Source organism: Podarcis liolepis, assembly GCF_965112155.1.
Source record: "Podarcis liolepis genome assembly, chromosome: 18".
Classification (NCBI taxonomy): domain Eukaryota; kingdom Metazoa; phylum Chordata; class Lepidosauria; order Squamata; family Lacertidae; genus Podarcis; species Podarcis liolepis.
Window position 1 is genome coordinate 9,005,255 of NC_139572.1, and position 25,182 is coordinate 9,030,436.

The 25,182-nt window shown below is 44.5% G+C and overlaps 2 protein-coding genes and 1 pseudogene across 3 annotated transcripts in view; all 3 read left to right on the forward strand.

The window, feature by feature from the left end:
• Positions 1-25,182, forward strand: part of LOC310697399 (uncharacterized protein) — a 164,697-nt gene that overhangs the window by 9,550 nt on the left and 129,965 nt on the right. The window contains exon 2 of the mRNA XM_083484020.1: positions 18,451-18,794. The gene's annotated coding sequence lies outside the window, so the exon portion shown is untranslated. The remainder of the gene's footprint in view (positions 1-18,450; positions 18,795-25,182) is intronic.
• LOC310697184 (uncharacterized protein) overlaps positions 1-25,182 on the forward strand; it is a gene marked incomplete at its 5' end in the record, with an annotated part of 34,295 nt that overhangs the window by 7,811 nt on the left and 1,302 nt on the right. The window contains 5 exons of the mRNA XM_083483506.1: positions 23,185-23,280; positions 23,431-23,505; positions 23,867-23,962; positions 24,504-24,578; positions 24,931-25,071. Of these exons, the coding sequence (XP_083339632.1) occupies positions 23,185-23,280; positions 23,431-23,505; positions 23,867-23,962; positions 24,504-24,578; positions 24,931-25,071 (483 nt within the window). The remainder of the gene's footprint in view (positions 1-23,184; positions 23,281-23,430; positions 23,506-23,866; positions 23,963-24,503; positions 24,579-24,930; positions 25,072-25,182) is intronic.
• LOC310697261 (vomeronasal type-2 receptor 26-like) lies at positions 901-17,827 on the forward strand (annotated as a pseudogene). The gene is made up of 6 exons: positions 901-1,235; positions 8,819-9,110; positions 11,149-11,958; positions 14,112-14,339; positions 16,197-16,323; positions 16,929-17,827. The product of its transcript is annotated as a vomeronasal type-2 receptor 26-like (transcript).

Here is a 25,182-nt window from a genome sequence, read left to right on the forward strand (position 1 = left end):
GTACCAAATTTGGCTTTGTTTGGACTTTTTTTGACCATAGGAACGCATTAATTGAATTTCAATGCATTCCTATGGGATTTCGTGCTTCGCAAGACGAAAAATTCGCTAGACGAAAAAAATCGTGGAACGAATTAATTTCGACTTGCGAGGCACCACTGTATCGCCCTACCCCTGGAGGTCTCAAGGTGGTTCAAAATATAAAACCACAACATATATAATCAAAATAAAAACAACAAGCCAATAATGCCCCCCCAAACCCCCACATTTTAAAAGGGCTTAGGATGCCTGGGATACAAGGCTGGGACTCCTTCATCTGGCTGCTGTCCATCCCTGACTCTTCCACCTCTTCTTAAAAACCTCCAATGAATCATAGAATGGGAGACTTGGAAAGGGACCCCAAGGTCCTCTAGTCCAGCCCCCTGCAATGCAGGAATCTCAGCTGAAGAATCCCAACAGATGGCCATCCAAACTCTGCTTCAAAACCTCCAAGGAAGGAGAGTCCATGGTTGGATCCAGCTCCTTCTTTGGTGCTTGTGAGCAAAGTTCAGGCCAAACTTCCAACTTCCAAGCACACCCCTTGACTTCTGTCCAACATGTTTTTCTCCAGCTCTGCACCTGCCGCTTGAGCCATTCAAGACTCCAGAAAGTTATTGTGCTGAAACTTATTCCACTTAGAATAGTCAAAATTATAGTGATCTCATCTTCTGAAAGCTCAGGAGATGTTTCTGGAGATTACATCAGCCTCAGAAAGTAGCATGACAATATTAATTGCGCTGTGTCTGGGAAAGAAAAAGTTGGTGCAGAGAATTTTTCCTGTGTTGGAGACAGACTGAGTCAAGATGCAGAGCTGTCGAAAGAGGGTGTGCCTGCCTTGTGCTTCCTAGCTCCAAAGGTAGAGTTGAAAACCACCCAGATTGGGAAAGCCCAGGCAGTCTGGCCTTGCAAGAGTCTTTGGGTTCTTCTGCTATGCCTCCTTGGCAGGTAAGAGGAGGAGGAGGCAGAGCCAGAATGAGATCCCTGCTCCTTCTGTTGCAGCTTTTGCTGCTCATGATGCCCTTTGTAGTCTGCGGGAACCACAAGGCGAAATGCCCCTTGAATCTGGTCAGGGATGAAACGGATGCTCGCAATTACTACCGGCCTGGACACTTTCTCATCAGTGGGATCATCTCTCCAATACGCCTTCTTGAGACAACTCCATACAGCTTTACTCAGACCCCCTTCGCCAGGAAGGAAGTGTATGTAAAATCATATGCGGATGGGTTTCACGGCCCTCCAGTCCTTGTAATGGTTGAAATAGGAAAGAGCCCCTATCTCAGGGCTGGGGAGCCAAGGGCTGATGCTGCAGGACTGCCCTGCCCTGCCCATTGGTCTTGCTGGCCTGGGCTGATGGGAGCTGGGGGGTCCAGGAGAAGATTCCACACAAACCTCTCCAATTTCCTTATTCCCTCTGTCTTCCTAAGTAAAACAATCCTGTACCTATTCCTCTGTGTTGCTTTTAGAAGAATGCAAGAAATCTGGTAGGGGTTCAAAAGGATACACTGAATTTCCCCACCTGCAGGATGCCATGAAACTCAGTGAATTTCCAAGGCTCAAAGGTTTTATTCAATATTATTCCATTTGGACAATTCATAAACTGTCATTAAGGAATGCTACAGTTTTGCACATGGAATTTTGAGCACCTCTGGGTGACCTTTGGTAGCTGAAGAGCAGGAAAGATGTGCTTTAATTGAAAGGATAAATAAAATAATATGTCAGGGGAGTTCCTTGTAAGTGGACTGAGATCTCTAAAATATGAAAAGGAATCATTCCTTTTTTGACCACACACAACTGGCCTCATTTCAAAGTATTGAGGTGTTTGAGGTTTCTTCCAAAGCCAGAGGGTGGCATGAAACTCACGCAATTTCCAAGCTGCTATGATTATTTTATGTTTATTCTATTTGGGTCATTTGTGAACAACCTTATCACAGTTCTCTTTACACAATGCAACGGGAGACCTACAGCCCATCATGGGGAAATCTGTCTCAGCTACATTAAAGGTTTCCTCCTCCAATCCCAGCACTTTCCCCTTTCTGTCATTTTTTTTTTTTTTAATTAGAAGTGTTTTAAGAAACTCCTGAAAATGGTTGGATTCTTATGGGTGAAGAACAGGAATGATATGCTTCAAATAAAATGATTATGTAAAATAATACAGACCAGGGGGTGTCCTCATTGGTGGAGTCAGCGATGAAAAATATGAGCAAAATTATAAATTTTGCTACACACTCAAACCTGAAAGCCAACAGGCCTCATTTCCTTTTTTTTTTTTTATAAAATTTTTATTGGTTTTACAAAATTTTAGAAAGACAAACAAACACTAAAAGAAACAAACAAACACGCATAGTTTCAAACATATTTTCATATAAACCTCTTTTCTTGGACTTCCCCATACCCCCCCTCTCTGCATCCCAATGTCCATACTTCAACTAGCAACTCCCAATTATTGCTTTCAAATCTCTGTCATCTTAGTCCTTTTTTATATTCTAACCTTATATCCCTGTACCCCTTTGTTTCTGAAAACCACAACATTTTTAACATTCATTAAGTTTATAGTGGTCCTTAAGGTAACTTTTAAATTTTCTCCAGTCTTCTTCCACCGTCTCTTTTCGTTGATCACGGATTCTGCCTGTCATCTCGGCCAATGTCATATAGTCCATCACTTTCATCTGCCATTCTTCCAGAGTGGGTAAATCTTGTGTCTTCCAGTACTTTGCGATAAGTATTCTTGCTGCTGTTGTAGCATACATAAAGAAAGTTCTATCCTTCTTTGTCACCAATTGGCCGACAATGCCCAAGAGGAAGGCCTCTGGCTTTTTAGGGAAGGTACATTTAAGTACCTTTTTCATTTCATTATAGATCATTTCCCAGAAGGCCTTAATCTTCGGGCATGTCCACCAAAGGTGATAAAAGGTACCTTCAATCTCTTTACACTTCCAACATTTATTATCAGGCAAATGATAGATTTTTGCCAGCTTGACTGGGGTCATGTACCACCTGTATACCATTTTCATAATGTTTTCCTTTAAGGCATTGCATGCCGTAAATTTAATACCGGTGTTCCATAACCACTCCCAGTCAGCTGACATAATGTTATGTCCAACATCCTGAGCCCACTTAATCATAGCCGATTTAACTGTTTCTTCCTGTGTGTTCCATTTCAACAGCAAGTTGTACATTCTAGATAAGTTCTTAGTATTGGGTTCTAACAGTTCAGTTTCTAATTTTGATTTTTCCACCTGGAAGCCAATTTTCCTGTCCTGTTTAAAAAATTCCATTATTTGACGATATTGGAACCAATTTTCTACTTTATGCTTCAATTTCTCCTGACGTTGTAGTTTGAACTTATCTCCATCCTGTTCTAAGATTTCCCAATACTTCGGCCATCCGACCTCCATATTGAGTTTCTTCACTGCTTTAGCCTCCACTGGTGACACCCATCTAGGGGTTTTATTTTCCAATAGATCTTTGTATCTTATCCAAACATTAATCAATGCTTTCCTAACAATGTGATTTTTGAAAGCACTATTGACTTTGTCATACCAAAGATATGCATGCCAACCAAAGGCATTATTGAAACCTTCCAGATCCAAAATGTCCGTGTTCTCGAGGAGCATCCATTCTTTCAGCCAGCAAAAAGCTGCAGCCTCATAGTACAATTTTAGGTCCGGCAGGGCAAAACCCCCTCTTTCTTTAGCATCTGTCAATATCTTAAATTTAATTCGGGGCTTTTTGCCCTGCCAGACAAATTTCGAAATATCTTTGTGCCACCTCTTAAAACATTCCATCTTGTCGAGAATCTGCAAGGTCTGAAACAAAAATAACATTCTAGGCAATACATTCATTTTGATCACTGCAATTCGGCCTAGCATTGACAATTTCAAATTTGACCATATTTCTAGATCTTTTTTAATTTCTGACCAACATTTTTCATAGTTATCCTTATACAAATTCGCATTCTTAGATGTTAAGTAAACCCCTAGGTATTTCACCTTCTTTACCACAGTCAAACCTGTTTCCTCTTGAAATTTCTCCTTTTCCATATCTGTTAAGTTTTTCCCTAAAACTTTAGTTTTTTGCTTGTTCAACTTAAATCCAGCTACCTGGCCAAACTGTTGTATTATTTCTAAAACCCTTTTCGTACTAGTGTTTGGCTCTTGCAAAGTCAATACTAAGTCATCTGCAAACGCTCTTAACTTATAATGTTTAGCTCCGACCTGCACACCTTTGACCTGCTGGTCATTTCTTATCATGTTCAGCAACACCTCCAGAACTGAAATGAAAAGTAATGGGGAAATCGGGCACCCCTGTCGTGTTCCTTTTTCTATCTTAAGTTCCTCAGTTACAACATTGTTTACAATCAGCTTAGCTTTTTGTTCAAAATATATTGCAGCCATACCATTCTCAAAACCCTGGCCTACCCCCATCCCATGAAGATTCTTCCTCATAAAACTCCAAGAAATATTGTCAAAGGCTTTCTCCGCATCCACAAAAATCAATACTGCTTTAGTGTTTATATTCACCTCTAGCTTTTCCAGAATGTCTATTACATTCCTTACATTGTCTGCCAGGTGTCTTTTAGGGAGAAAGCCTGCTTGGTCCTTATGAATCTTCTCCATCAAAACTCTTTTAAATCTTTTTGCCAAAATGTCTGCAAAAATTTTGTAATCCACATTAAGGAGTGATATTGGGCGGTAGTTCTTAAGTTGGGTCTTTTCAGTCTCTGACTTTGGTATGAGTGAAATATATGCCTCTTTCCACGATTCAGGCGCCCTTTTTCCCTCAAGAATCTCATTACACACTTCTCTTAATGGTTGAGTCAACCATTCCTTCAGCGATTTGTAGTATCTAGAAGTCAGTCCATCTGGTCCCGGAGATTTGCCCAACTGCATATTCTGAATGGCAGCCTCTATCTCTTGTTCTGAGATTCTCTGGTTCAAATCCATCTTGCTTTGATGAGAGATTTTTTGTAATCCATATTTTCCAAGGAATTTATCTATATCTTCTTCATTTTGCGGGCCTTGAGTGTAAAGTTTTTTGAAATAACTTAAAAAGCAGTTTCTAATTTCATTAGGTTTAGATATATTCTTTCCATCCACCTCTAGGCTTGTAACTGTATTTAGTTTCTGCCTTTTCTTCAGTTGCCATGCCAGAAGTTTACCACATTTATTTGCTGATTCAAAGGTTTTTTGCTTCATTTGCTTTATCTTCCATTCAATCTCTTGGTTCATCAATTCCATATATTGTGTTTGATATAGTTTGATTTCTCTTAGAATGTCCTGAGATTTTGGTTTTGTTCTTAATTTTCTCTCTCCTTCCTTTATCATTTCCAAAATCTTCTCTTTTTTCTCATTTTGTTTTTTCCTCTTTATTGAATTTTGTTGAATCAAAAATCCCCTCATAACCGCTTTACTTGCATCCCAGATCACTCTTTTCTCCACGTCGGTCCTCAAATTTATTTCAAAATAATCTTTTAGGGTCTTTTGGGCCTTCGTGAGAATCTCCTTGTCTCGAAAGAGGGTGTCATTCATTTTCCATCTAAATTGACCAGTTATTGTGAGTTTCATCTCCATCTTCACGGCGTTATGGTCGGAGCAAGTTTTTGAGCAGATTTCCACTTTCTTAATCTTTGGAGCCATTCCACTAGTAACCCAGATTTGATCGATTCTGGTCCAGGTCATCATTGCTTGGGAGAAGAAAGTTCCCTCTCTCTCCAGAGGGTTCCTTGTTCTCCATATATCTATCAAGTCCATATTTTCTGTCATTTCGAAAAAAGTCTTAGGGAGTCTCCCTTCTTTGCTAACTGTTAGTCTTTGTGCCTTGTCCATGTTGGTGGAGACCACGCCATTCATGTCTCCCATGATGATCATATTGTAATCCAAATAGTCAGTGAGGGTTTCATGGAGTCTCTTAAAGAAGTCAGATTTGCCTTCATTTGGTGCATAAATTCCAACCACTAGAAATTTTTCTCCTTGTATTTGTATCTCCACTGCCAGATATCTCCCTTGTTCGTCCTTGAATATCATTTTTGGAGCCCATTTTTCCTTGACATATATTACAACTCCTCTCTTCTTAACTTTGTCTGATGAGATAAATTCTTGTCCTAACCTTTTATTTATAAGTAGTCTCCTATGGGCTCTGGTTATGTGAGTTTCTTGTAGGCATATCAAATCCAAATGTTCTCTATTCAATATGTGAAATACTTGTCTTCTCTTCAAAGGCCCATTGAGCCCATTACAATTCCAACTAAGGAATTGCAACGCCATCTTGCTATTTTCCTAGGGCACCTCCAACAGCTCCAAGTTGTTGCTCCTCTTCTGATGGTAGTGGATTTTGTCCAATCGAGAGATTCAGGATATCCAATGCTCTCCTCTGTTCTGCAAGTACATCCACAGTCCCCTTCTGTAGGTCCTCCTGATATCTTGCCAAAAATTTGTCTTTATCTTGAATTGTCTTTATTTTCACCTTCCTTAACTTGTAGTCGAATGACAGTCCTTGTGGGAATTCCCACCTGAAGCGGATAGAATTTTTCTTTAACAAAAGAGCTAAGTCCTTGTAGAAATTTCTTAAGTCCAAAATGTATTTTGGGATGTCTTTGAAGATCTGTGCAGCTGAATTTCCAATTTGCAAGGCCTTTTCAAAGTGTAGTCTTAGTATTTTATCTCTTTCTTCCTTAGATCTGAGTGTAATCAAACAGTCTCTCGGGGTCTTTCTGTCTTGCTTTTTACCCAATCTAAAGGCAGTCGTGATTTTGAATTCGTCTTCCTCAAGGTCCCAGCAATCCGCAAACTCCCGTATCAGATATTCCACAAGGTTGTCTCTTTCATTCTCCGAAATCAGTCTTAATTTTAAGTTCCTCTCTTTCCTCTGCAACTCCCACAAGGCCAAAGTTGCATCATGCTCATAGACCTTCTTGGCGATCGGCTCTAATTTCTCCTGTGTCTCTCCCGCCGTGGCCTTGGCGTCTTCCGCAATTTGGCGTGTAGTGGCATTTTCCTCAACCAATTTATTTATAGATTCTGTATTCTGGTTTAATCTTGCTGAAATTTCTGTTAATTTTAGTGTGTTCTCTGTAGTCTGTTTTGTCAAAGACTCCAAAGTTTGGTTTATCTTGAGCAGAGCATCTGTCACAGCTTCCATAGAGACGGCTGCTCCTTTATCTTGTCCTGTTGTTCCTACTGATCCGGCTGTTGCGCCTGAAATTGAACCTCTTTTCTTTACCTGTTGCTGCTGCAGCTGTTGTTGTTGATGTTGCTTGGTCTTGGCTCTTGTGACTATCTCTTCTTGTGAGCCACTCATGTCAAGGTCAATTCCCACGGGATTTATTCTCCCTTGGAAAATTCCACTATCAGGCTATGCTGGACTTTACTTTATCCTCTAGAGGGAGCAAATCAAAATGGCCATAGAGCAAAATTCCAAATACAAAAACAAGGGGGATTGTCCAAGATATAAAACAAGAAATTTACACAGTCAAAGTCAGTATTGCTGAAAACTTGTTACTTTAAACTGCCACAGTTATCCAATTTATACTGTTTCTTCTTGTATTACACAGTAACCAGGCACTGTGGAAACTTTGTATCAGAGTATCGCTTCACAGGGAAAAGTCAGTTCAGTGTGCTAAAAAGGCAGACCGTTTCGTACTTTCAGATAGGTGAGACGGCAGAGGTTTTTTTACTTCCAATATTTCATGCAGTTATTAATCCAATTCACCTCCCCTCTGCCCTGCTAGCTAGAGGGGAGATCAAAGGTCCAAATGTCCGGTTTAGCTGATTAAAGAGCGGGTTTAAACGGATGCAAGTTTAGAGCTCCGTTGCTTTCGCTTTCATGCAGTCGGGGGGAGGCAGACTTCCTTTGTTTAGATTTCCCCCGTTTTTAGTCCAATTTTTAAAATTTAAAGGGTCCCGATTATTTTTCAGCTCTTACTCACGGGAATTCAGTCCAAATTTTCTTTTCAGGAAGGAATCGGCGCTCTCCGCTTATGGCGACGCGGCTTCACTTCGCAGGCTGGGTAACGACTCTCAGCACCGCGCTCTCTCCCGATGTCGATCCGTAGCCTTTAAAAAGGCTCTTTCACGGTACCGGGGGGCGCAAAGGTGCCCACCGAGTCTCCTTGCTCTCAGGCTTCAGCGCCTGGGATTTTAGGGGTCCCCCGCTTGCCGTAGCGGGTAAGACCCGAACTTGCGAAGCAGTCCTTCTCCGGAGCTCGGAGCTAGGACCGCCATTAAGCGCTGGCACCGACCGGAAGTCCAACAGGCCTCATTTCCAAGTCAAAGGGGACTGAGGTATTTGATGCTTCCCCTCCTTCAATAAAATTGTCTGTTATCTACCTGTAGTCTAGCACCTTGGAAGGCGCCAAAGACCACTGCAGCAAAAGCAACCTATGGAGCAGCTTCCCAGTATAGCACACATTTTGAGGGGCACCTTCATTGCTTACTCATAGAACCATAGTAGAATAGAATCATAGAGTTGTAGAGATGGAAGGGACCCGGAGGTATCGCACCTGAAGCATCCATGACACATGGTCACCTTCGGAGGGAGTCTGTTCCACTGTTGAACAGCTCTGTGTGCTGTTTGCATCAAAGCTCCTGTCATGGAGCAGAGGTCTCCAAAATTTTGTTCAATGCTAGACAGGAAAAGGGTTGATATTAATGCAAAAGGATGGATGGATGGATGGATGGATGGATGGATAAATAAATAAATCTAAGCGTTGTGGATAATATAATGTTTCCTTCCTCCCATTAATATGAATATCAGTTTCACTCTTTAAAGGATTCATTTATTGCAGGGCGTCAGGTAGGTTCGACTGGTACATGTTGTCTTTCCTGTTCACCATCCAAGAGATCAACCAGGATCTCAGGATCTTACCCAACATCACCCTGGGCTACAACCTCTATGAGAACTATTGCGATGCAGGGATGACTTCGGACGCCATGCTAGAGCTGCTTGCAGGCAGTGGATGCAATATTCCCAATTATCACTGTGGAGAACAGAATCACCTGCTGGCTGTTCTTGAAAGAAGCAATACCGTCATCTCAAAAGTGATTTCAGCCTTGTCAGGCATCTACAAAATCCCACAGGTAACTAACTAGTGGGAGAGCATGGAGGGACAAATAATTTCAACTCCATAAGATTCTATTTTCTCTTTGGAGGGGTCAAGTAGGGATATTTTTAAAAATGGGAAAATCCTGAGCTATGGATCCTACATCCCTTTTTCAAAACTGAGCCTTCACCAACTTGTCACCTCCAGTTGTTTCAGACTAAAACTCCCATCAGCCTCAGCCAGCAGAGATTTAGATATCAGTCATTACAGATAATTACCGTAAATTTCGCTCTATAACACGCAGATTTTTTCTCCTAAAAAGTAAGGTGAAATGTCTGTGCGTGTTATTGAGCGAATGTGTGGTCCCTGGAGCTGACTCGCCGGAGCGCAGGGGCAAAATAGGCAAAAATCAAGCAAAAATAAGATCGGGCGGGCGGGCGGAGGGAAGAGGGAAGGCAGAAGCTTTCCTGCATTCTGCCTCAGGGTCTTACTGCCATCCCGCTTCTGTTGCTGCGTTTGCTCAAACTCAACAAAGAGCAGGGAATCCCCTGCCCTCCTGGCAAGCAGAGGGTTAAGGAAAGGATCGCGTCCTTCCTTCTAATCTTCCCTAGTCACACTGCGTGCAGGCTCCAGCCCACCACTTCCTCCTCTCCGTGCTCTAGGGACTCGCAAGCAGCCGAAAAGCAAAAGCATGCAGGTGGGGGAGAGAGAGAGAGAGGGCTGGCTTGGGTGGGGGGGGGGGGACGGACGACTTTTGCTTTACAATGGTAGGTTTCTCATTTCTTTTCCAAAAGCAGAGAGCCCTGCCCCCAGCCCCCCTCCAAATTACAGCTTCTCCAAGCAATGTACTGCTGGAGGGAGACAGTATGCTTGTTTGGAAGAGAAATCCTGCTTCCCTGCTCGTAAGTAACAGCAGGCTGGATTGCAGAGTGAGACATGGAAATCTCTGGATTTATATGCTGTATATCAAATATCTTAATCTATACTTTCTACACGCGGCTGGTAAATCAGAATCTCCTGAGCCAGGAGGATTACAGCATCTCTCCTCTCCCCTTCATTAAAAGCCTAATACTCTTCTTTGAAGAAGTATAACGTGAGAATGTTTTTTATATATATATTTTAAAGTTCTTTTCCTCATTGTGCGCTATACACTGATAATTGCTGCCACAATAACAATTGATTGAAAATGGAATTTAGTCTCCCCCCCCCCCCATAGAGAGCTGTTCTTCAAACGTTTAGCCTTAATACAGTGGCTGATGTAATACCCTTCTGCTTCACTAGGCATTTTATATAGGGACATTAAAATTGATTTTCTACATCTTGGCAGATGAAAAAAAGGGTGTTACATGCCCTATTGCCCAAAAGTGTGCAAGCACAGAGCAAAGGTTGCAGTGACAGAGGTGGCCAAAAAAGAAATACCGTAAATAAAAAAGAAATCATACTTCGTATATCCTGTCTGGCTTGGGGGGGGGGGACTTTTGCTTTCCTTCCCTCCCCATTTAAAACGTGGTGACAAAGCATGGATCCACATGGATCCTCAGGATTTTTGCATTGGGTCACCCCAAATTCACCATCAGATCACATTACATGTCCATGGCTACAGTCTGTACCAAAAAAATCACGCACCCACTGTTGCCTGGGGCTGCAATGGTGCAAAAACGTGGTTACAAAGCATGGATCCAAAGGATCTTTGCACTGGGTCACCCCAAATTCACCATCAGATAACATAGCATGTCCATGGCTACAGCCTGCACCAAAAAAATCACGCACCCACTGTTGCCTAGGGTCGCAGTGGTGCAAAAACGTGGTTACAAAGCATGGATCCACATGGATCCTTAGGATTTTTGCATTGGGCTACTCCAAACTCACTGTCAGATCACATGTCTGTGGCCACAGCATGAACCACAAAAATCATACACCCACTGTTTCATTTAGAATATTTTTTTTTCTTGTTTTCCTCCTCTAAAAACCAAGTGCGTGTTATGGTCTGGTGCGTGTTATAGAGCGAAAAATACGGTAAATATCTGTTATGCTGAAATTAAAGTAAATTGCTGGTCTTTTGCTTTCCTTGCTAGATCTGTCATGGTTTTACTGTCCAGTTTCTCGAAGGTAAAACCCTGTTCCCTTTTGTCTACCGGATGAGTCCCAAAGAGGAAAGTCAGTACCAGGGGATTGTTGAATTGCTCCTGTATTTTGGATGGACGTGGATTGGCCTCTGCACTCCAGACAATGACAGTGGAGAAAGATTTGTGAGCGCTGTGAAACCTCTGATGCTCAGCAAAGGGATCTGCATTGCTTTATCAAAAAGAGTACCAGAAAATGATATAAATCAATTTATCAGGCCCGGGGAACCTTTTTTCCTATGGAGACAAGTTGGGGTATTTCTTTCCTATATAACCACTGCACTGGATATCATGTTATTCATGTCAGTACACTATATCTATGAGAAGGAAATAGGGGCAAAAGTCTGGATCACAGCAGCTTTGGTAGAAAACAGAATTGGCTTTTTAATCCCTCCATATCTATTCCAGCACCTCCATGGTTCTCTGTTCTTTGAAATTCAGACTGGAATAAGGAGCAGCAAAGGTGACAAATATAGATTGCAGATCAATATTACGGATTAGTTCTATCAAGCATTTCAGTGTTCATATTCAAAGCATCTGTTGTCCGTGAAAGGCAGGGTAAGATGCAGAGAGGAGGAGAAACTGCAGCCATTGCCCCAAGGGGATCATGACATAGTCCTGTCTTATGACAGCTATGGCACTTACATCCATGTTCAAGCTGTGGCTCAGGCCTTGCATGCTTCGCTTTCATCGAGATCCCAGAGGAGGCTGATGGTGGAGGAAGGAGAGCAATGGGGACCCCAAAGGCTACAGCCGTGGCAGGTATTTCCTTCCCCCTTTTGCAAACTGCAGTCCACACAGATGCTGATCTTGACTGGGGATAAACCTGTAAAATATCATAGTTACTATTAGTAATAGTAGCTTACCTTCCAACATGTCTCCGATGAAAATAGGGATGTCCCATCCCATAACGATCATTTTACTATTTATACCCAGGGCTTTCTTCAGGGGGAACCCGCAGGAACTCAGCTCCAGCACTCACTCTCAACTGGATGCCATTTGGACCTTTGGAGGGTCTGTAGTAATAATATTAGTATTATTCTGTTTTTATATCAACTTTCATCTGAAGATCAGAGGGTGGTTTGCAGAATAAAAATACAAAATGAGAATAGAAAAAGCAAACGAAAGAAAGAAAACAAGCAAACCAAAAGCACATTAAAATGCCCTGAGATGATTTTATCCACCCAAATCCTGGTTACAGAATAACTTTCTCGCCTGGCACCTAAAGATTTGTCACAAAGGTGTCCAGGGAGCCTCTCTGGGAGAACATCCCCCAAGCGAGGAGCCACCACAGAAAAGTCCTGTTGTCGTGCTGCCACCCTCCAGAAATCTCTAATTTTTATATATATATTTTATTTAAGTTTTTTTTCATTTCTTTCCAAGCTCCTGTATAGTTATTCTTCAAAATATTTATGTTTGTAGCTGTTATCCATACTCCTAAATATTAAACTTTCTTCTCAATCATCAGTTCTGTCACATTTTCCACCAATACTTTCGTTCTACCTTTATTTAGTTTAAAACCTGCTACTTCTCCAACTTGAGAATCTGTTCAAGACCTTGGTTGGCTAGCCATGGGGTCTTCTACAATTACCACATGGTCATCTGCAAATGCCTTGAGTTTATATGCTTTGTAACCTAATGTTGGGAGATGGGTGGCGCTGTGGGTTAAACCAGAGAGCCTGGGACTTGCAGATCAGAAGGTTGGCGGTTCAAATCCCAGGGACGGAGTCAGCTCCCATTGCTCGGTCCCTGCTCCTGCCAACCTAGCAGTTCGAAAGCACGTCAAAGTGCAAGTAGATAAAAAGGTACCGCTCCGGCGGGAAGGTAAATGGCGTTTCCATGTGCTGCTCTGGTTCGCCAGAAGCGGCTTAGTCAGGCTGGCCACATGACCCAGAAGCTGCATGCCGGCTCCAGCGGCCAATAAAGCGAGATGAGCGCCGCAACCCCAGAGTTGGTCGCGACTGGACCTAATGGTCAGGGGTCCCTTTACCTTTACCTTTAACCTATGTTATCCCTTTTATTTCTTCATCTGATCTTCTACTTCTGGCCAGGGTCTCTAAAACTAAAATAATTATGGTGACTGAGGATATCCTTGTCTTGTCCCTTTCATTATTTTGAATTTTTCTGTTATTACGTTGTTTACTATCATCATAGCCTGTTAGTCAGAATAAATTGAGTCAATTCCTCTAAGTACAGTGGTACCTCGGGTTACAGACGCTTCAGGTTACAGACTCTGGCAACCCAGAAATAGTACCTGGGGTTAAGAACTTTGCTTCAGGATGAGAACAGAAATCGCGCAGCGGCAGCGTAAGGCCCCACTAGCTAAAGTGGTACCTCAGGTTAAGAACAGTGTCAGGTTAAGAATGGACCTCCAGAACAATTTAAGTTCTTAACCTGAGGTACCACTGTCATGACTCTCTGAATTTCATCATCTCTATAGTCTTCTTCGTAGAAGTCCATGAAAAAATGGTCAAAGGCCTTCTCTGCGTCTATAAAAATCAACACTGCTTGCTTATCATTTCTAACCTCCAGATATTCTATTATATCAATTATATTCCTTATATTCTCCTTTATCTGGCGGCCTGGCAAAAAACCAGCCTGGTCCTGATGAATTAAATCCATTAATAGCACTTTCATGTCATTTGCCAATAGATCTGCAAACAGTTTATAGTCATTATTTAATAGAGAAATCAGCCTATCATTTTTGACTGATAACAGATCTGTATCTTTTTTCAGAATCAGCGTAATCTAAGTATCTTAAATCTTTTAGTGGTTGTGCCAAATAATCTTGTAATTTCTTATAGTACTTTGCTGATAGCCCACCTGGCCCTGGTGTTTTCCCCATTTTGGCTTGATTAATTGCCTGTTGTAGCTTCCCAGTTTCTTAATGCTGGCGCTTTCCCCTGCCATTCCAGCTTCACCCTTTCTTGAGAGAAATCCGGTGTCTGAATACTTCCAGGGGCAGACTGTGCTTGGATGAGAACTGGGAGCTGCCAGCGGACTTCGATATTATGAACTGGGCGATGTCTCCCAATAAGTCTCGTGCCCTTGTGAAAATTGGGAATATAAGGAGAGGAGCATCTGCTGGCATAAAGTTCACCATTAACCCAGAAGCCATTGAGTGGAACAGGAAATTCAATAAGGTAGGGGGGATAATTGGGGGAGGGGGCTAGGAGATCCTGATTCTGCTGTTCCTTGAACAACCACTGCAGAATGACCATGTCAGGTTGACTGTCCAGTAACAGCTGGAACCAGCACGCCTTCTTTCTACAGCAGCTGAGATAGGAGGGGAATTTGGGATGCTCAAATAAAGGATATTGACCTTTCATACATGCAGGAGGATGAAAAGTAATTTATTTTACAAATGATAATTACTGATTTATTGTATATTTTTTTTAATTTGTGAGTAAGCTCACTGGTATTAAATTTGTCTTAATTTGTGGTTGATGTGGTGAAATTTGGAAAATGAATTAAGGCAATTTGGCAAAAAAAACCCAAAACCCAACTCTCCTTTCAGTTGGGCATTGAACAGCAAAGCACTTTCTCTCTCTCTCTCTCTCTCTCTCTCTCTCTCTGACACACACAAAGACGAGAATGAACCGTGTGAGAGATTATTCGAATCCTGAAATTTGGGGGAATCACATGTCAGACCCATTGTCATTTGCTTAGAAAGACTCTCCTCCCTGAAAGAGAGGGGAGTGGTTGTGGGCGGGAGCCCGAACACCGCTCCTAGCAGGGGGCGTTGCCCTCTGCCTCCAGCTCACCTGGCTGGCGCTCACGCCCCCCCCCCAGGCCGTCCAACCAGGTGCCATGGGGGGGTGTGTCCAGCAGCCTTTATGCTGCAGTGCCAGCCTCTCCCCGGCCTCATTTCTCTTTGTCGTCCTGAGCGAGTCACCCACCCTCCACTCCCTTTGAGTTAGGGCTTAGGTCATTGGCCTTGCTATGGACCTTAGGTTGGTCACCCCGGTTGCCCGGGGGGCCTGGTAGGAGTTTTTCCATTTGGCATTAGGCTTTTTGGTTTTTTCGCCTACCTCGTAGCAATCGTCACAACTTTCTGGTGGTATTGGTGGGTAGGTTAGGCATTGGAATAATGTGTTGTGGTGTGTCGAAGTGCTAGGTATGGCCATCGCCTATGCCTTCAATTTATAGGGGTATTCCGGTAAAGGAATCTGGCGGTCGTGTATTCCGTCCGAAGCCTGCTTGGCGGGAGGCCATGGCACGACCCTCGGTGACATCAGGGGTGAGCCTATAGTTGGATTAGCATCAACAGGTGATGAACCCCTGGTGAATAAACCCACTTGTTTTGCGATCCAATGCCTAAGCCAATACCTTTTCATTGCTGTAATCAATAAAGTTGTGGCCTTTTCTAGCCCATTAACCTTATATCACGTGTCCCTGTGTCTTCATTTCACTTCACGGGGGTCGGGTCCTCGAACCACAAGTTCTTTTAAGAAGGGAAACAGGTAAATGGAGAAGAGGAAACAGAGTTCTGTGGCTCAAACCTCAGCTGTACTGAACTCAATTTAAAGCACAAGATATTCTGGTCACCCCAATGGTCAGCGGGGGGTTGAAAGGACCCTGATGAGGGGTCAAGGCTGCATTCCAGAGATCATGTTCTGCAGCTAAAGAGAACTGACCGCATTAAGGGAATGGGGAGATGGCAGGCAACTGGGGATCTTGGCTGCTGGAAACGGCAACTGGGATCTCTCAGGATTCCCTGCCAGACAGACCCCTCCCCAACCTCTATGTGATTGATGTAGAGCTGTGATGATTTCCTGAATGATTCATTGGGGGTCACAACTGCAAATCTTGGGGTAGATCAGGGTTCCCCAAACTTGGGTCCCCAGCTGTCTTTGGACTACAGCTCCCATCATCCTGAGCTGGCAAGACCAGTTGTCAGGGATCACCACCATGCTATAGAGATCGCGTTGAGTGAATTACATACACACAAATACTCCTAACTGTTCCTCTTTGTTGCACCTTCTTGTCTTTCTGGTTAGACTGTACCCCGTTCCAGGTGTACAGAAAGATGTCGACCTGGATATGCCAAGGTGGTCCTAGAAGGAAAGCCCATTTGCTGCTATGCTTGTGCTCAGTGTGCAGAAGGGAGCTTCTCCACTCGGGAAGGTGGGTGAGTCCAAGGGGGAAGAAATTCCTGGAGAGAGTAAACACAGGGCAGAAATTCAGTCTCACACACTTTTTGTGAGAATTCTGCAGACATTGTGGAATGGGAATCCTTCCTTGACTTCCTTAGTATTAATCACCTTTATTACATCCAGGAAGTGAGTTGATAGGAATGACCATAAGGAAGAAATATCTGGGGTGCAAACTGGGCAGCTGTGAGAGGAATGCCCGCAAAGCAATCCTTTTTGATTTTGTAGACCAAGCCACACAAAAAGGAAATAATGTTGACACTTATCAAAAATAATGGATAGACGATGAAAAGCAGCAAATTACTAACAGCAAAAGCACAATAAAAATAAATACTTCATGTGAAAATTATTACAATATAATCTATGAACCGTTTTGATCTCACTGCTATGAACATTGCATGGAAGCAATGTCTGCATTTTAAAGGTTCAGGCAAAGAGGAATAGGCAGGATCCAAACAATGCAGTTAACAGAAGTGGAGTGGTCACTGCCTCTCAGTTGATCCTAGATCACAATGTTAATAGAGCACAGATCATTAGGGATGTAAGTGATGCTACAGCCATTCTTTTTCTCTTCCCCAGATGCAGAACATTGCACCAAATGCCCAGAAGATCACCATTCAAACAAGGACAGAGATCAATGTGTCCCCAAGATTATCACCTTCCTGACTTATGGAGAATATTTGGGAATTGTTTTAGCTTCCGTTGCCCTCTTCTTGTCCTTAACAGCAGGCATTGTGTTGGGAATCTTCATTAAATACAAGGAAACTCCCATTGTCAAAGCCAACAACCGGGACCTCTCCTACATCCTGCTCGTCTCCCTCCTGCTTTCCTTTCTGTCCTCCTTCCTCTTCATCGGGCGCCCAAGGAAAGAGACCTGCCTTCTCCGACAAACGACCTTCAGCATCATCTTCTCAGTTGCTGTTTCTTCTGTCTTGGCAAAGACCATCACGGTGGTGCTGGCCTTCCTGGCCACAAAGCCCGGGAACAGGGTGAGGAGATGGCTGGGCAAGAGTCTGGCCAACTCCATTGTCATCTCCTGTTCTGGGGGGCAAGTTCTCATCTGCACCATCTGGCTGGGCTCTTCTCCCCCATTCCCAGAGTCTGACATACACTCCCAGGTGGAAGAGATCATCCTGCAATGCAACGAAGGGTCTGTGGCCATGTTTTACGTTGCCCTTGGCTACCTGGGCTTCTTGTCTGCCACCTGCTTCACGGTGGCTTTCCTAGCCAGGAAGCTGCCCGGCTCCTTCAACGAAGCCAAGCTGATCACCTTCAGCATGCTGGTCTTCTGCAGTGTTTGGGTGTCTTTTGTGCCCACCTACCTGAGCACCAAGGGCAAGTACATGGTGGCCGTGCAGATCTTCTCTATGTTGGCCTCCAGTGCTGGGCTTCTGGGCTGCATCTTCCTTCCCAAGTGCTACATTATTGTGCTGAGGCCTGATCTGAACACAAAGGAGCACCTGACAACCAGAAATTAAGGGGGCATCCGATTCTTAAAATAGTCCATGTTCCTGATGTCCAGAAGTGCCTAAAGGAAACACAGCTACTCCTCCATGTTGCTCATTCTCCATCTCTGAGATTGTTTTCATTCTTAGCCTGGGTTTTGTGTAGTCCTGTTGACATGAGCAGTAAGATGGGTGGGAATCTTTTGTATGCTGTGTCATTTACAAGTGCACTTCACATCATTTCGTTCTCCTAAGCTCTGTATATCAATAAACTGAGAAATTCATTTAAGACATCTTCCGTAGTCTGTTGGTTTAATTTCTGTATTGTGCAAGCTCTGCTCCCTCTTCCAAAGAGTAGCAGCTGACCTTAGCCAAGCCGTGACTGGGATCCAATGAATTTTATTGCATTGGCCAGGGTTAGGGATAGGGTTAGAGGGGAGAGGGAACTCCGGCGCTCACGGGAGTGGCAGGCCGCCTACGCCAATCTGGGTGAGTCATTGTGAAAGGAGGTGGGGAGGGCGTTCCACAGGGCAGGCGCCACTACCGAGAAGCCCCTCTGCCTGGTTCCCGGTTTGTGGCACAGGTCATCATCTGATGAATTTAGGCGCTGGTGTCCCTGGCGGACGAGGAGGGTCATGTGGCCCTCGGAGGGGAAGGGGCCACCTTCAAAAGGCCCTGCGACTCCCGCCAGCCTCCACCGGCACGGTTCACACTGGGGGGGGGCAGACTTCCCAGCATGCACTGCCAGCTCCGTTGGGCCAATGGTCGAATCCCAGCATGAATAAATTTGAAATTTACTCGTTTTTCCAGTGTATAACCACATAATTCAATTTCAAGGAGTCTTATGTTCGGCTTCACTTATTAGCTTTATGGATAAATTATCCTTTGTTAGGTTTCATTTCATTTCCCTCACGTCCTTCTTCCCAGCATGCTTTGCTGCCCCTTCTTCTCACAAACATGGATCCAGCTTCCTTTAATTGAAATTTACCCATTTTCCAATGTATAACTGAATAAATAAATCTGAAGGTGTCTTTTGTTAGGTTTCACTTATTAGCTTTATTGGTAAATTATCCTTTATTAGGTTTCATTCCCTCACATCCTTCTTCCCAGCAAGCTTTGCTGCCCCTCTTCTCCAAACAAGGATCCTGTTTCCTATAATTGAAATTTACCCTTTTTCCATTGTATAATTAAATAAATAAGCCCCAAGATGTCTTCTGTTACGTTTCACATATTAGCTTTATTGATAAATTATCCTTTATTGGGTTTCATTTCATTTCCCTCAGGTCCTTCTTCCCAGCATGCTTTGCTGCCCCTTCTTCTCACAAACAAGGATCCTGTTTCTTATCGTTTTATTTTTCTCTTATTCTTCCATTTAAACTTGATGGAGGGGCAGAGCGATGGAGAAAGAGAGAAGGCTTTTCCTCACAGCCTTTCCCTCGCCCTTCCCAGGCTGCCCTGCGCAACCTTCCTCCTGGCCTGCTAATAAACTGATAATCATCAATTATTATACTCATATTTTATTTTATTTTTAATTCTTTATTAGCTCTTACGAATTACATTAACGGTCCTCCTCCAGCCTCAGCAGTTTGTTTGTTTTTTGTCTTTTTGTTTCTGTACTATCTGTCGCTCGATGTTTTAAACCCCCTGTCGCTATTGTTATCCCTTTTTTTTTTCTTTAAGTATTCGCCCAGGACAATATCTACCTTTACCTCCCCACCCCCATTTTATGTTGTTATTTCAATGGATATCATGCTATGGCCACACGGCTAATGCAATAAAATCTAAAATCACTACATCAACCAGAACATACAAACATTTAAAAGATAAGAGTAAATAAGTAAAAGAGAGATAAAGAAAGAAAAAGAATATATATATATATATATATATATATATATATATATATATATATATATAGAAAAAGACAAACGTACAGACATTACACATTGGCTTCCTTCCATCTCGGTTTAGGTTGAATAAACTTATAACCATTCTGCAGTTGTATTATAATGACTCTATACATTACAGGTTTTACATTCCGTCCACTGTTATTTTTTTAATTCCCAAATAATCTTCAATATAATTTAAAAATTTATCCCAATCATTTTTTAGCCTTACGTTTTTTTGATGCCTAATCCTCTGTGTCAGTCTCGCTAATTCAATATACTCAAATAGTTTCATCCGCCATTCTCTAACCGTGGGTATATTAGAGGTTTTCCAGTTTTGCGCTAACAGAATCCTCGCCGCCACCGTTGCATATTGGAAAAATATTGGAAAAATAATAATTTTTCCAATTCTTATACTCATCAACCCCCATAACCCAGGAAGTCGCGAAGAGACCTCGTCCTTTTCCTCATTCCCTTGGAGGCACCGAGAACGGCTTCCCCCTTTTCCCGACCTCCAGCGGCTCCTGCGCCCTGGACAACAGAGGCCAAAATGGCGCTGGCCACCCGCCAGTTGTTTGACCTGCAATTTAGAGCTCCAAAAATGCTTTAAATGCATGTTGTGGCTGTGATTTTAATAGTGCTTTTAATATTCTGTTGGGAGCCACCCAGAGTGGCCGGGAAAACCATTACAGTGGTGCCCCGCAAGAAGAATGCCTCGCAAGACAAAAAACTCGCTAGACGAAAGGTTTTTCCGTTCGCGATTTGCCTCGCAAGACGAATTTCCCCTATGGGCTTGCTTCGCAAGACGAAAACATCTCGCGACTTTTTTTTCTTTGACTAAAAACAAAGACATGTTTTGTTTATAAAGTTAATTTATTTTCCCTTAAATTTTTGAACTGCTCTTTACAGTATGTGTGACTTTAAAGAGCAGTTAATAAACTGTTGTTGTACCAAATTTGGCTTTGTTTGGACTTTTTTTGACCATAGGAACGCATTAATTGATTTTCAATGCATTCCTATGGGATTTCGTGCTTCGCAAGACGAAAAATTCGCTAAACAACAAAAATTGCGGAACGAATTAATTTCGTCTTGCGGGGCACCACTGTATTATTATTATTATTATTATTATTATTATTATTATTATTATTATCTCATCACCTTGATTGCAATGATACCTAATATATTATAATATAATATAATATAATATAATATAATATAATATAATATAATATAATATAATATAATATAATATAATATAATATAATATAATATAATATAATATAATATAATATAATATAATATAATATAATATAATATAATATAATATAATATAATATAATATAATATTGTCAGAGCTGCTCCCAGATCCTAGCTCACAGAGGATCACGCTAGCCAGTGTTCACTTTATAAAAGTCTTTATTGAGTTACAATTTCCATTTCCAAGCTGCTGCGTGCAGCTCTACGTCTTAGAAGCTAGACCGGCGAAGCTCCGTCTGAGTCTCCGCCTCCTGTACACCAACTTAATACTCTAGCCTTACTCCACCTCTTCCGTCTTTCCTTCCTCCTCTGGGTCCCTCTGCTCCCCATGGTCTCTTCCTTTCTGGACTCTTCTGACGCTGACCCCCCGGACTCTTCTCCCTCCTTGCGGCGGGCTTTAGGACCTGGCTCCCTATCCGGGCTGCTTACTGTGCCGCCTTCCTGTGCATTTGAACTTGGCGCGCGCGCCCAGCCTTCAACCTTCCTCTTGACCGTTTCCTCGCTCCCCGATGGAGGTGTGGCCAATCCTGACTCATACCCTCCCGCTTGCGGCGAGCCGCCTGATCCCGATACCTGGGACCCCTCCCCCCTACTGCGCTCTGGCGGGGAAGCTGGTCCCGATTTCCAACTGCTGCTCTCTGAGTCCCCTCTGGACCCTTCTTCCTGGGGTGTCCCCCTAAGCTCCCCCCTTGCTCTGGCCACTGGCGCTCCTTTCTGTGAATCTTCTGATTCACTGGAAAGACTCGGAGATCTCGGGTCGTCGTCATCACTCATCTTTTCTTCGGACTCCTCCCCCTCGCTCTCTGTTTCCTCCCTTGCCCTCGCCTCTGCTCCTGAACCCCTGACAAATATAATATAATATAATATAATATAATATAATATAATATAATATAATATAATATAATATAATATAATATAATATAATATAATATAATATAATATAATATAATATAATATAACTAAATATAAGCCGCTCCCTTCAAATTCCGCAGGCACTCTCTCCTGTTCCATTTTACCGTATGTCTGTTCCGGCAGCGATATTGTAAAAGCCAGCTTTCGTAAGGTCGTGAATTTAAGCCGCACTTTAACCTTTCGCGGTCGGAATTTGGGGGGAAAGTGAGGCTTATAATCAGGGCAATACGGTAATGTACTACGACAAAGACTATGGCTACTCTGATATGCGTGTTCATTAAATCTAGCATAATAATAGTAATGAAAAGGTGTGGCAATGGAGGAGTGCAGGGAAAAGAAAACTCCTGGCACTCATTCGTTCTTGCTACAGAATTAAAAGATTTCTCTGCTTTTCTCCTTCTTTTTCCCTTGGGTGGTGTGTTCAGCGGTCACCCTCAGGGGAAACAGGTGTCCCCCCCCCCTTGGAGGAAATGGACTGATCGGAACCTGGCTGTGACATCGGCTCAGAATCCCAGCCTCACTTTACAGTTGAGGCCAACAGCCTTTTGGTGGTTTCTCTGCAAGTGAATCAGAAAAAACTGTTATTAGGCACCGAAAAGGCAAAGTCTGAAGACTGATGTCTGGGGAAATGGTGAGGGGACCAGCAGGAAACTGCTAAGGGAGTTTTGAGTCCTTTTCTTCTGTTGCAGTTGCAGAGAAAGGAGGGTGGGGGTGGGGGGTGGGGTCCGCCCCAGGTGTCATCACTGAGGGGGGTGGCAAAAGGACATAAAGCCGTGTTTAAAATAAAAATTGGGCTCACCAAACCTTTTAGTTGAGTCAAAAAACGCGGCTGGCACTGGGCGCCGCACCGCGGGGGCTGGCACTTACCGGGGGGGGGGGGCTGCAGAGTGCCTGATCCACGCATCTCTCCTGGGGGTGACTTGGTGGCTTGGGCCCCTGCAGGCTGGGTGCTGCCTGAAACAGAAGCGTGGGGCTTGGGTCTGCCCCCTGCCTCTCCCTCAGCCGCCCTACAGCTGGGGGGGGGGGGAGGCAGAGGATAGGCTCCAGGCAGCGCCCCCCGCCCGCAGGACCCCCGCGTTGAACCGGGCACCCGAGCGGCTGGCTATGCCGCTGTTCTGTTGTTTCAGTTATGGGTGCCTTGAGAGTGAATGTGCTGTGCTTGCTGCCCCACTTGTCCTGATAGACCGGCCCCCCATGGCGCCAGGGCTATAGAGCTTCCCTGGCTAGCGACTCAATGTGGGCAGGAGAGTTTGCCTTCTGGGTTCCTCTCTCATTTTGGGATGCTCTCTTTCTCCTCTCTCCCCACCGTCAACTCTGGGGTCCTGTCTCTGCTAGCAGTCAGCCACCGAGGAGGACATTCTCAATGTCAAGGAGGACGAAGGAAAAGGCAAGGATGAGACCGCAAGACGGCTGGATCTCCTCAGCCCTGACTGGGTAGGTGGCCGTGGCCTAAGTGGTGATTGGCAGAAGGGGAGGGGGCATATCAATCGTAGGATGAGACTGTTGTTTCAGTTATGGGTGCCTTGAGTTTTAACGTTTGGCTGCGTTTTTTAATTGCTCGTTTTTTGCATCTTTTCCTTGCAGGTTCCAAGTATGTCACCATTTTCTAGTGTTTCCTCCCTGTCCTCCCTGGATTCCCTTTGGGACTCCCTCAATGAGGTACGTAGCAGACAGAGCAGGAGGGAAGCCCTGCTGAGCTGCACATGGGCAACCGTGAGGCTGGGGAGGAGGAGGAAGAGGAGGAAGAGGAGGATGCTGGCTGGCTGACCGGCCAGGCCACCTTCTGGACGGTTGAGAGCAAGGGGGCAAACAGGCAGGGGGCTGCTAAGGGCAGACCATGCTTGCTGCCCCACTCCTCCTGATGGACCAGCCCCCCATGGCGCCAGGGCTGTAGGGCTTCCCTGGCTAGCGACTCAATGTAGGCAAGAGAGTTTCCCTTCTGGGTTCCTCTCTCATTTTGGGATGCTCTCTTTCTCCTCTCTCCCCACCGTCAACTCTGGGGTCCTGTCTCTGCTAGCAGTCAGCCACTGAGGAGGACATTCTCAATGTCAAGGAGGACGAAGGAAAAGGCAAGGAGGAGACCGCAAGACGGCTGGATCTCCTCAGCCCTGACTGGGTAGGTGGCCGTGGCCTAAGTGGTGATTGGCAGAAGGGGAGGGGGGCATATCAATCGTAGGATGAGACTGTTGTTTCAGTTATGGGTGCCTTGAGAGTGAATGTGCTGTGCTTGCTGCCCCACTCGTCCTGATGGACCAGCCCCCCATGGCGCCAGGGCTGTAGGGCTTCCCTGGCTAGCGACTCAATGTGGGCAGGAGAGTCTGCCTTCTGGGTTCCTGCCTGTCTCATTTTGGGCTGCTCTCTTTCTCCTTAATCCCCGCCAACACCTCTGGGGTCTTGTCTCTGCCAGCAGTCAGCCAGCGAGGATGACAATTTCCATGAAAAGGATGATGAAGGAAAAGGCGAGGAGGAGACCGCAAGACGGCTGGATCTCCTCAGTCCCAACTGGGTAGGTGGCCGTGGCCTAAGTGGTGATTGGCAGAAGGCGAGGGAAGCATATCAACCGCAGGATGGAACTGTTGTTTCAGTTATGGGTGCCTTGAGTTTTAACGTTTGGTTGCGTTTTTTAATTGCTCGTTTTTTGCATCTTTTCCTTGCAGGTTCCAAGTATGTCACCATTTTCGAGTGTTTCCTCCCTGTCCTCCCTGGATTCCCTTTGGGACTCCCTCAATGAGGTACGTAGCAGACAGAGCAGGAGGGAAGCCCTGCTGAGCTGGAGAACCCTGAGGCTGGGGAGGAGGAGGAGGAGGAGGAGGAGGAGGAGGAGGAAGCCGGCCGGCCGGTCAGGCCACCTTCTGGACTGGTCGTGAGCAAGGGGGCAGGCAGGCAGCAGGCAGGCAGGGGGCTGCTAAGGGTATGCTTGCTGCCCCACTTGTCCTGATGGACCAGCCCCCCATGGCGCCAGGGCTGTAGGGCTTCCCTGGCTAGCGACTCAATGTGGGTTCCTGTCTCATTCTGGGCTGCTCTCTTTCTCCCCTCTCCCCACCACCACTGCCACCACCTCTGGGGTCCTGTCTCTGCTGGCAGGCAGCCTCTGAAGTGGCTATCAAGGAGGAAGAGCCACAGGAAGTACCAGAGAGCCCCCCAGAGGAGGACGGGGAGGACAAGGAGGCCCTTTATTTGCCGTGCCCCACACCTGGAGAACACCTGGAGGAAAGCATAATCGAGGTCAGACGAAACATACATTCATTCATGACATATGAAAAGCTCCCCTGAACAGGGCTGTCTTCACATGTCTTCTAAAAGTCAGATAGTTGTTTATTTCTTTGACATCTGGCG